We start from the raw sequence: 12,517 nt of genomic DNA, 5'->3' as shown, positions 1-12,517 counted from the left end.
TGACTCACAAGGCAGGAAGAGGAAGCAAAACCAGCCCTCATCAATGTGATCAAGATGATGTGGATAAAATTATGTCTAGTTTACGGCCGATGCAAGGCACGCTATTGGTGAAGGCCAGGGGACCGGTGGGCAGTAATTCACCGTAAGGTAAGGCTGCCACTGAAAATGGCTTCAGCTAGATGATAAAACAAATAACGCGTTCTGAAACGTGTAATTAGGGAACGTTCATCCGAGCACGCACAGAACACACCGACGGTCACATGGGACAATGTGAGGATGAGTCATCGGTAGTAAGCCACCCAACATATTTCCATGAGCAAACTAAAATTATAAAGCGACAGTACATGCAAAAAAAAATCAGAAAACAGATTCACCTCAACATATGCAGCCGCCGTGGTCGGGGCTTGGAACTCAGATTCGTTCCCCAAGTGAACGGACTCCTAGCCTGTCCTGAAAGCCTAGTTAACTCCTAAAATATCTCAGGTTGTGTATGTATGCTACCTGACCCTCCTGGGTCCCCATGAGGCACTCAAGGACAGAGCGCACTCTAGAATTCCGTCCTGTGGCTGTGGGGGTCCAAGAGGTCCTCCCCTCAGCCCTGGGCAGGGTGGAGGATCGGGTCAGAGGCCGCCTTGCTGGGAGATGACATGAGGAACAGGCCTCAGGGTCTGCTGGGAAGAAAAGGTCTTCTGCCCCCAGGACCCTTTGTGTCCAATCAGTCTCTGAGTCCATCTCCTCAATTCACCTTGAACTTGTCCCCTTCCTGCTACCCCTCTTGCCAACAGCAGGCCCTCCCCATGTGTAGCCTGGATGACTCCAAATAGACCCTAAATTAGTTTCCTATGGCTGTTGTAGCAAATTACCAGAAACTTAGTGGCTTTACAAAATGTATTACGTTAGGGGCACCGGGGTAGCTCAGTCACTTGAGCGTCTGACTAGCTCAGTCATGATCTGGCGGTTTGGGGGTTCAAGCCCCACATCGGGCTCACTGCTGCTAGCCTGTCAGCGCAGAGCCCAGCTCAGATCCTCTGTCTCCCTCTCTCTGCCCCTCTCCTGCTTGTACTCGCCCAAAAATAAATAAATATTTTTTAGAATTTGTTATCTCACAGGTCTACGGGGCAGGAATCCAAAATGGTTTCACTGCGTTAAAAAGCAAGATGGCGGCAGGCTGTGCTCCTTCTGAAGGCGCTGAGGGAGCATCCAGGTCCTTGTTCTCCTGTTTCTAGATGCTGCCTTCACTCCTAGGCCGGTGGTCCTTCCCCTCCCTCCAGACCCAGCCGTGCAGCCTCTTGGAAGCTCTCTCCGGCTCCGGTTTCCTCTTCAACCTCCCTCTTCTGTGGGCGAGGATCCTTGTGACTGCACCAGGCCACCCTGAAATCCAGGCCATTCTCCTCATCTCAATGTCACCTGACCAGAAATCCTCATTCCCCGGGCCACCTTCATTTCCCTCTTCCATGCAACCTAAGCTATTCGTGGCTTCTGGGGATTCGGACGTGGGCCTCTTTGGAAATCGTTATTCGGCCCCCAAAGGGTCTCTAAGATTTCAGTCTTGCCCCCGCCACAATATTCTCCCCGTGATTGCCAGCAATCAAACAGAAACGCCATGCTTTCGTTTAAAACCCTTCTCTGCGGCCAGTCACGTATAGGATAAAGTCCAGACTCGTCACCAGGCCCGGGAGGCCCTCCTTGGAGCCGGGCGCTGCCTGCGGCTCTGGTCTCCAGTCCTGCGGCCTCCCACTTCTGCACTGGGGGTGCAGCATCAGACAAGGCTTGGAAATGAGGTGGCCCTCCAAGTGAGGCCGGCAAATTCACAGACAGTGGATGGGGAGGGACCAAGAGATTGTCTCTAACCATGAGAAAAGATTCTGCCACATCCTGTACTCCGCCAAGGTGACAAGGGAGTCATGTGAGAGGGCAGGGAGAGACTGGGGTGTCATCTAATAAGTGCAAACCTAACCCCAAGTTCTGTGCCCCTGCTGGGAGAACAGGAGGGCCTGGTGTGCCAAAGAGGGGGGATGGGCAATGGCACCGGAGAGACAGGCGGGTCCTGAGCAGGAAAAAGGGGCAATGGAGGAATATTCCAGCTTCCGCCAGTGACGAGCCTTGCCTGGGTCATGGTCCCTTCAACCAGGCCCTTCATCCTCTCTCTGCTCACCACCCAACCTTTGTAACTTGTCCTCAGGGGGAGAATCCACTTGTCTAGTCTACTGGATGTTTCTCCCGGCAAATTAATAAATATGCTTCTGGTTGCAGCTGTGGGTCTGGACCCTGAGTGTGCAGCCTCTTCTGAGAGAGGGGACCCTTCTCATGTTGTCCCCTCAAACAGGTTCTAAGGCCACAAAGCCATGAGAAAGACCCGGGACCCCCTCCTCATCGGCTCCCTGGCTGGCCTCTAGTGTGTGATCAGTGGGTGACAGACAAATGGAAGGGAGAGCAAAAGGGAAATCAGATGCCACCAGCCCAGAACAGAGGATCTTCCTGGCGGGCAGACCGCCTTCCTCAGGTGACACTCACCCAGGAACATGACCCTGATTCCCAAAGAAGGTCCATCACTCTCTGGCCAACACAGTGGAAGAACGCACACGTTCATGGGAAGCAGGCGCTAACCAAAGTCGACACCTTCCAGAAAGTTTGAAATTCATTGTTTCCCCTTGCTCCCTCTTCCTTGCTTCCAACAGAGAGGAGATCAGCTTAGGAAACTGGAATCCTTCTAAGCCGCAAATCTATCTGCAAAGGATTCGTGTCACCCTGGATGAATTTCAAGACCTGATTATTCTGCAGTTACAGCAATGTTGATAAACGTCAACTATTCACCAGATAACCAAAAAATTTTTTACCTTTTGATGTCTCACACCGTAGAACAAGAACTTCTGTATGTATCCCGTAACTGGGAAGTTTGAAAAATCATATGCGTCAAGAAATGTATTGACTGACGTGTTAAGAATAGTGTTATTATTTTTCTAGACCAATAAAGGAGAAAGGAGGGAGAGGGGAGAGAAGAGAGAAGAGGAAGGAGAGAACGTGCTGGGGTTCTCTCTAGCTTCTCATCTAAATGATGAGGCAGAAGTCCTGCACTGACGCTGAAAATTGACCAAAACAGTGACCGGAAAGCCACCTGCCTGTAGCCAACTCTCCAGGTGATATTAACAACACCAGAAAAGGGAGGAGTGAAATCCACCAACACTGACCCAGCAGAGATGCTCGATAGATGTTTATTGAGTGAATGAGGAAAAGACAATCACCAGAGCCCTGCCGTCACCAAAGCCCACCCTGGTTGCAAACGTACAAGCACCCGATCCCCTTAAAGTGAAGAAAGGCACCAAGTGAAACTTGGGCAGCGGCCCTGCGTCCAGAGCTGGCTCGGGCTCTGAAAGCCACCTTGGGGAAGGCACTGCTTTAACTCCAGGTGCTTGTTTTCTTTGGCACAGCGATATGTAATTTCCCATTTTTAGAACAATGCTCCGAAGAACAGTCACCAAAACAACTTGCGGAGGGGGCGGTTTTCTTCCTGGCCACTGCTACAGCCCTGTAAAACAACAATAACAAAGGAATATTTATTCAAAACACTGTTTGCCTCGCTCCATAAAATCAGGAGGCCATGCGTTAGCTTTTCTCAGGCTGCGGGAGGACCCTTCCGACCCCTTGGTGGAGCATCTTGTCTTTGGGAGGGTACGTTTGGAAAGGAGTCTGCTGTTGGCTCGGTTTTGGTCTTGACACACCTCCCTCAGTGTGGTTCCCAGGCGGCCAGGGTGGAGAGGAAGTTTGTAGAAAGCCTGTGTCTATTCTTTGCATGCCCCGTACAAGCCTGAACCCGGAAGAGGACAGTGTGTTCTTGAGGACATGCAAATAGCAGACTTCGAAGGTGAGGCCTGGGAAGGGATGAGCTGCACCCCCTCCAGCTGAGTCATTAAGAAATCCCTTTCATGGGGAGCCTGGGTGGCTCAGTATGCTGAGCATCCGGCTTCGGCTCAGGTCATGATCTCCCGGTTCGTGGGTTCTAGCCCCGCGTTGGGTTCTGTGTTGACAGCTAGCTCAGAGCCTGGAACCTGCTTCGGATTCTGTATCTCCCTCTCTCTCTGACCCTCTGCTGCTCACACTGTCTCTTTCTCTCAAAAATAAATTTAAAAATTAGAAAAATATTTTAATAAAAATTTTTTAAAAATTAAAAACAAAGAAATCCCTTTCATTATCATCCCCACGACAACCTTCTCTCTGCTTCGTAAACCCAAGAAATCGGCTCTAAGACTTCAGGAGTCCTTCCTCCCTCCTCCCCATCTACTTAACCTTTCATTTCCATCCCACTGCTTCTGCCCAGAGCGCACATAACTCCTCCCCACCTGAACCCGTGCATTTCCCTCCCCAGTGGCCTCCTGGCCCGTCACTTTGACCTCCCCCGTGGGTCTGTACGTCCTGGCTTCGTCTTGCACCTTCCCTGCTCAGCAGTGGTCAGTGACTCCTCTTCCTGTAGAAAAGGTCCAGCTTCCTTTGTGGGGGGCGGGGGGGGGCGTACCTCATCTGGAGCCAGTTCTCCTTTCCAACCTTATCCTCCACTGGCTCCTCCAAAATCTTCGGCGCCATTCAAAATGGCCTTCTCACCATTCCCAGACTCCACCTTCGCCCTCCGGGTATCACCTCCCTGCCCCCAACCCCCCAAATTTGAATGGCATTCCTGGTCCTCTCTCTGTGACAAAATCTTACCCATTGCCAAAAGTCCCACCAGCTAATACCTCTCTCTGCCCAGCCCAGCTGAAAATGACTCCCTCCCCACCCCTTACTGAAACCCTGAAATCCACCCCCCCAATCCACAAAATCTCTCTCCTTTGTGGCGAAAACATGAGTGTGATTTTTTTTCAAACGTGTGCTAAATTGTTTCGAGGAGAAAGGTGCTCAGCCTCTTTCCGAGGCCTGATGGAATCAATTCAGTGTTGAGTTTGCCGTTTCTTTTCCTATCCTTTCCTGAACACTTGCTATGACCTGGGTGCTGGGCTGAGTGCTTCTTGGATTCGACCTCATTTAATCCTTGCGATGAAACTGTCAGGCAAAGCACCCCAGTCCCCTTTTTACAGACAAGGAAACAAAGGCTTTGAGAAGTTAGATAACTTCCCAAGAGCCTCCCAATTTCAGAGGAACAGAGATGGAGCTCAGGCTTGGCTCACTGCTGTGGCCAATGTTCAGTGTCCTTCTCAGAAAATTTCCGACGCCAAACAGTTAGGATGCGCACGTGGGTGGCGACTTCTTCTCCCAACAGGTACAAATTCATGGAAAGTTTCCCCCATTCAATGTTTTTTTGCTTTGTTTTTGTTTTTGAGAGAGAGAAAGAGCAAGCACACGTGCGCACAATGGGGGGAGGGCGGGGAGGGGAGGGGCAGAGAGAGGGGGGTGGGGAAGAGAATCTCAAGCAGGCTCCATGCTCAGCCCAGAGCCCGTCTCCAGGCTCAATCCCACAACCGTGAGATCATGACCTGAGCTGAAATCAAGAGTTGGACACTCAACCGACTGAACGCCCATTTTTTTTTAATCAAAGTATAACACAAATACAGTAAAGGACATAAGGAATGCACTTGTGATGAGCACAGGGTGACGTATGGAAGGTTGAATTACACTATTGTACACCTGAAACTAATAGAAGACTGTGTGTTAACTAACTGGAATTAAAATTAAAACATAAAACAAAATAAAATAAATAAAATGCATTCATCTTAAATGGACAGCATGGTGCTCATTTACATATTTTTACATATTTACATATTCACATATTTTTTGCACTGATATAAGCATCGCCCCAGTCTAGCCTCGAATATTTCTAGCACTGCACACGATTCTCTCATGCGTCTCGTCCATACCTCCACCAGATACAACTATGATTCTGCTCTTCCTCTCAACTTTGCCTCTTCTTGAACTAATGATCCCCTAATGCGTAATCTCTCTCACTGTTGTGTAATTCTATATGAAAATACCACCATTTTTCTCTTCAACCTCTAGCTGATGGGAACTTGGGGTGTTTCAAGTTTGGAGGCGGCGCCTTTGAACATTTTTGCACACATCTCTGTGAAATCATATCCCTTGGATATATGTGCCCGGGAGGCGAGCGGCTGAGTCAGAGAGTAGACATGTCTTGAGCTGGAACAGAATCTAGCAAACAGTTTTTCCACAGGATTGTGCATTTCAGCACCCCCTACAGGGTGTGATCGTTCCAATGGCTCCACATTCCAGTGACACCTGGTATTGTCACTCTTTTCTTTTTAGCCGTTCTGGTGGGCGCGTAGTGGTATCTTCGTGTCGTTTTAATGTGCATTTTCCCCATGAGTAATGGTGTTGGTCACCTTTTAATAATTTAGTTGGCCTCCCAGGTATACACTCTTATGAGCACCTGTTAAGTTTTTTGCCCAATTTTTATGGGGTCGTTGTCTTTTTTTTATTGATTTACAGTAGTTCTTCATATATCCTGAAAATGAATGCTTGGTTGGGTATATGTATTACAGGTTTCTTCTTCCAAGTCTGAAGCTTGCATTTTCATGTGCTTTTTTTTTAATGTTTTTTTTTAATTTATTTTGAGAGAGAGAGCAAGCACAAGTGGGGGTGGGGAGGTGCGGCACGCAAAGAGAGAGGGAGAGAGAGAACCTTAAGCAGGCTTTGTGCTCAGCTCAGAGCCAGACTCAGGGCTCAACCCCACAAACTGTGAGCTCGTGACCCAAGACAAAACCAAAAGTCAGATTCTTAACCAACTGAGCCACCCAGGCGCCCTGCCTTTTCATGTTTTTAATGGTGCTTTTTGATGAGAAGAGGTGGCAATTTTGATAAAACGCAACTTATCGGTTTTTCTTCTGTGGTTATCGCTTTTGGTGTTCTGTTTTCGACACTTTTGCCCACCTGGGGGTCAGGAAGACATCCTCTCTATGTTAATTTCTTTTACCCACGCTTTCTAAGTATCTTCCTCTAGGGTTGGAGATAACCAATTGGCTGTTATTTCAATAAGGAGCAAAGGTCACATGGAAAAACTCACCGTGATTGGCTCACAGCCGTTGCTCATAGGATAATGATGGTCTTTGACCATCTAGCCCGTTACCCTAAAGCCACTTTAGAGCATCAACGGGCACCATCAGCCACTGACTGCATTGCTGTAATTCCAGAGGAGGAACCCCTGATCACGGGAAGGGGCCTCTTCCAAAATGCCCCGGAAAGGAGAAGGGAGGACATCCATCCCCCCAACCCTGTGGACACCCTCAGTCCAGCAGCCTACGCCCACAACCCGAGCTGTGATCACTTTGTAAACACATTCTTCCCATCCTACCAACTCTCGCTGTCCCTCTTTATAAACCTTGGGGCGCCTGGGTGGCTCAGTCTGTTGAGCGTCTGACTTCAGCTCAGGTCATGATCTCACAGTTCATGGGTTCGAGCCCCGCGTCGGGCTCTGTGCTGGCCACTCAGAGCCTAGAGCCTGCTTCGGATTCTGTGTGTCCCTCTCTCTCTGCCCCTCCCTTGCTCATGCTCTGTCTCTCTCTGTCTTTCAAAAATAAATAAATGTTTAAAAATAAACAAATAAACCTTCCCCCTGAGCATGTTCTTTTCTCCCTGGATTTGCCCTTTTGTCATCCTTTATTTGCCTGGCCACTTGACATCTCTAGGGCACTTACTACGACACCTTTGCTTTTTCCTCCTCTGCCTCCCCTCCCCTGATGCAGGGTTTCCCAGCTCAGTGCCTCGGATAAGGGGGGCTGGAAAAGCCTGTCCAGTGTGCAGAGGACACCGGCTCTTCCGGTTCCTCCTGTTTCCTCCCCACCTTCCTTCTGTCAATCAAGAGGCCTGAGGGAAGGCGAGGGGGTGGGAGGCAAATCATAGCTTTTTCAAGCTTAAAGGAGCCTTCGATAGGATCTAGCGCAACCCCCTCATTTTACAGATGAGGAAACGGATCCGAGAGGGGGAGGGAGAGGATGTGCCAGAGCCAAATATGTGGGAGAACAAAGCCAGGCCAAACAGGAAGTCAAAATTCCAGGGCTTGAGGCAGAATTTCCAGTCCCACCAGGGAACCTGGGACTGCTTCCCACAGCAACTTTCTCCCTCCAAGCCACACACCCCATTCCAGAAACATCCAGGGCCTCTCAGAGCAGCAGACACAGATCCGACAAGCCCCCAGCGTGTGCACCGAGCGGCCGTCCCTGAGAGTCCGTTCCAGAGCCTCCAGGGGACACGGACGACCACCCATCCCAGGAGTTTGGCGATGGCTAACGCCATGACCACATCACCGTTTGAATTCTATGATCACGAGGGAACGGATGGGCATACCTCCTGGCCGTACCTGTTCCAACGGGGCAGTGGGAGAGCCACAGAGATGCGTGGAGAGCGGGAGGGAGCCTGGGGGTCATGTCTATCCCTGCCTTGTCACCAAGCCGGCAGATGAGGGGACTCTCCCCAGAGCAGCCCTCAGCTGGGATCTCCCAAGTTGTGGTGGCTGTTGACCCTTACTGAGCGCTTCCCACGTACTAGACACTGTTCACACCACCTTATAAAAAGTCAGTCCACCCTCACCCAGCCTCTGAAGGAGACACTGCGTTTCCCCCACGTTGAAGATGATGTCATGTGGCCAGAGGCCTCCGGTGGAGCCGCAGGGATGCCTTCCTGAAACATCTTCGATGGCACGAATCACCCTACTCATTACATCTTGCCATCATCAAGTACACCCCCAACGTCACCAGCGAGCACCCAAGGGGGCCCCGTGTCTGTCAAAGCCCACACCAGGAACTTCCACAAAAGCCAAGATTCTAGCAGCTCCGTGATGGATATTTTCATTTTAACTGTTACGAACTTGTGTCAACAATTATTAGGAATGTTGTCGGATTTCATTTATGGTCGTGACAAAGATTTCTTTTTAATTAAATGTGAGGTTATTGGGTTTTTTTTATTTTTTTTTAGTGTTTTATTTATTATAGAGTCAGAGAGAAACAGAGCATGAGTGGGGGAGGTGCAGAGAGAGAGGGAGGCACAGAATCCAAAGCAGGCTCCAGGCGCTGAGCTGTCAGCACAGAGCCCGATGCGGGCTCGAACCCACAAGCCGCCGGATCGTGACCTGAGCCGAAGTTGGCCACTTAACTGACCCAGGTGCCCCCTTTTTTTTAAATAAATTTATTTCAAGAGGGCTATTAAACGAACAGTGCAAGGAGGGCGTGCGGATGTGGGGCGAGGGTGAAGGTGGCACCCAATGGACTTAAGTGTGGGGGACCCATCCGGTCTGGTCACAGCCTCTCCCGCAGTAAAGCCCTGCGGATTGGGAGAACCCAGTCAGCCCTTGGGCCCCGTCCGGCCCCATTCCACACCAGGGTCCTCACTTCTGGGTTCTCTCCGTTTTCTGGAGAAACCTGGCGAGGCTGATAAACATACTGAGATCCACTAACAAGAGGCCAAGTATGAAGACAGAAAGAGTGGCTCAGTCGGTTAGGCGTCCGACTTCAGCTCAAGTCATGATCTCACAGCCTGTGGGTTTGAGCCCCGTGTCGGGCTCTGTGCTGAAAGCTAGCTCAGAGTCTGGAGCCTGCTTCAGATGTTGTGTGTGTCTCTCTCTCTGCCCCTGCCCCAACTCACATTCTGTCCCTCTCCCTCTCAAAATAAAGACATAAAAAAAAAAAAAAAAAAAGACAGCAAGGGCTGAGGAACCCCCACCCTTTCTTAGGACCCAGTCCTGGGTCTTCTGCCTCCGCTAGACTTGCAAGTCACTGGCTGGGGCCATGTCCGCCCAGGACCCTCTGCTGAGAACACCTCCCAGGTGTCGAGCTGTGAGCTGGCCCTGGCCAGGGTGATGCTGTCAAGGACCCAACACCGCCCCCTCCTGTGGGCGGTACAGGGCACAGCCTGCTGGCTCTGGAATCCGGGTCCTGTTGGAGGTCCCGGGGTTCCGCCCACCCAGCCTCAGAAGAACCTTCTTGTACTAGAACCTGTACCTGGTGATGCAGAGAGGGCTCTCCTTCCTTGACAAATAGGGACAGTGTAAAAATAATACTCAGTGGGGCGCCTGGGCGGCTCAGTCAGTTAAGCGTTCGGCTCAGGTCATGATCTCACGGTTCGTGGGTTAGAGCCCCACGTCGGGCTCTATGCTGACAGCTCAGAGCCTGGAGCCTGCTTCAGATTCTGTATCTCCCTCTCTCTCTGACCCTCCCCTGCTCGCTCTGTCTCTCAAAAATAAATTTTTTAAAAACATTTAAAAATTTTTTTAAATAATACTCATAAATGAGATGGGGGGTGGGGTGGGAGGCACTTGCTCAAAGTCTCAAGGGTATTACAGCAAACAAGAAGCCGGGATTCGAACCCGCCACCAACCTCCACCATCCCCTGCACTCTCAGAGCACAGGAGTCAAAGGCCATCTGCCCTTGGAGTGCCGGCCATTGTGTTCTCCTGGGCGCCGCCCCCTCCCCCCAGCAGGGCGGGTGCCTGGCGAGGAAGCCTGAGCCTTGTCCAGGGCATTGTTCTCCAGCCGAAGAGGATCTCGAAAGCAGAAGGAAATTAGAAACAAGCACACAATGAATACCAGATTCTCCTTTCTCCCGGCTTTGGCTGCCAGGAGGTTGAGCAGGGCTGGGCCGACGGCACACCCCACCCCACAGCTGCCGGCCCTCCGGGACGCGGGGATGGGCTGGGCTCGGAGGCCGCACCGGTTCTCTACCGAGGTCCACAAGGTCCTGGGCCTTTAGCTCGAAGCTGACTCCTAGATGCAGAGCCGCCCTCCGGCTTGTGTAACACGCAAGCTCCAGGGCCGCTGTAGGTGTCCGTCGACTAACAGACTTTATCCGGACACTTTCTTAGACTTTTACAGGTGTAAACTCATCGAAGCCCCATGCCCTGCCATGAGGAAGACACTATCATTAGTCACGTTTTAGTCACGACCAAGGCGATCCAGGCGAGTGAGACTGATCCGATGGGGGTGGTTTGGACGGACCCGATGATCCCGCTTCTTACCAACGTCAGCCTCCCCTAGCGACACCAAGAGACATGCGCAGAGCCCTCCCAGAGTCACCCTCACATGCCAGATAAGGAGAGTGACCCAGGAGGAATCGTGTCCCCTTCAGAAGCCGCACCCCGAGACACTGCCCACCTCGTGGAAGCACATTAACAAACTTTGTGGGGCACACACGCAGTACCCACAGTCTTACCAACTGAGCGTCCACACACTCCTGCTAAGAATTTTTTCTTAAAAATGCACTTCTTGGGCCGCCTGGGTGGCTCCTTTGGTTAAGTGTCTAGCTACAGCTCAGGTCATGATCTCATGGCTCATGAGTTCAAGCCCTGTGTCAGGCTCTGTGCTGACAGCTCAGAGCCTGGAGCCTGCTTCGGATTCTGTCTCCCTCTCTCTCTGACCCTCCCCTGCTCACACTGTCTCTCTCTTTCTCTCTCTCTCTCAAAAATAAAAACATTAGAAAAAAAATTTTTAGTGCACTTCTTTTTTTTTTTCCCTGTGGGGGCTATTCTTCATTTTAACATAATGTTGTGTTTTATGCCTCCTTCGTAAGTAGGCACGAGCTTTCAATGTTGTGGAATATTGAGCTCATGTATCTGGTCAAACTTCTGCTTGCTTTTTGCGCATCCATGGCTACCCTCGGGATAAACAGAGGAGAAAGGTTTGGCTCTCAATCTTCCTAGCTGGGCCCTATGCCATCATTCCCAAAACACAAAGGGGAAAAGATGCCAGAAGCGAGGGACCAGGGTGAGTGGTGAAAGAAAACACCGTCCTGTCCCAATGGGTACTGAGCAGAGTCAAAACTCCCCAGCGAGGGATGGCGGAGGGGGCAGGGAGGCGTTCCCCTAATTCCCTGTGAGGAGCATGCGCGTTGTAAACCTGTGGGCAGAGGAGGGAGAAGACAGGCTGTCACCTCCCCCCAACCTTCTGCAGATGAGGTCGCAGGCTTGGAGGACACCAGTGAACCCCGGCTTGTAAGAGGCACGCCTGGAACTGGGACCCAAGTCCTCTGGGCCCAAGTGCGTGCGCTCCGCCTCCCCGCTGCCGTTCGGCCGCAGGGTCTGGAAGCTCGGTGAGGTCTGGTAAGTGACCCGCAGCCTCTGGACGGCCTGGTGTCATAACCACGCCCCTGCCCGTGTGCCGTGAGGCTGTCTGAACAAGAAAACCCGAGGATCAGGCTTTGTCCTTGGACTTTCCAGTGTACGACCACACAAATGGATCTGGGTTTGGGGAGGTTTGTTTTTTGTTTTCGTTTTTGTTTTGTTTAGTCTGTTCTACCAGATTGTTAAACCAAAGGTGCTGGAAAGGCCAAGCTCCCAGGTTCACTCTCTAAATGAACCCATTGTCCCACAAAGGAGAGTGAAGGGAATCTTCCTCCCCCCAGGGCATCTTCACCATCCTGCCATCTTCTCCCATCTCAGAAGGCATCCGAGTCTCCAGAAAAGCCTCTCCGCTCTGCCCAGTAACAGCCACCGCCTCTTGTGCACTTGACCCCAACCCCACGCCTCTTCCGGGGCAAGGAAATCAACTACCCCACCTTGCTTCTCCCTCTCTCCGCTGGCTTCCTTGGCTCA

The 12,517-nt window shown here is 51.2% G+C and overlaps 1 protein-coding gene across 2 annotated transcripts in view; it reads right to left on the bottom strand.

The window, feature by feature from the left end:
• Positions 1 to 3,196: 3,196 nt before the first annotated feature.
• The window catches only part of AHNAK (AHNAK nucleoprotein), a 102,389-nt gene continuing 93,068 nt past the window's right edge, over positions 3,197 to 12,517 (bottom strand). For both annotated transcript variants that reach the window (XM_029956550.1, XM_029956551.1), the window contains one exon: positions 3,197 to 3,526. In XM_029956550.1, coding sequence (XP_029812410.1) covers positions 3,519 to 3,526 — 8 coding nt within the window. In that variant the 3' untranslated portion in view covers positions 3,197 to 3,518. The remainder of the gene's footprint in view (positions 3,527 to 12,517) is intronic.

This window comes from Suricata suricatta, chromosome 11 (genome assembly GCF_006229205.1).
Source record: "Suricata suricatta isolate VVHF042 chromosome 11, meerkat_22Aug2017_6uvM2_HiC, whole genome shotgun sequence".
Taxonomy (NCBI): Eukaryota; Metazoa; Chordata; class Mammalia; order Carnivora; family Herpestidae; genus Suricata; species Suricata suricatta.
The sequence above is the reverse complement of the archived record's forward strand: the minus strand, read 5'-3'. Positions and strand labels throughout refer to the sequence as shown.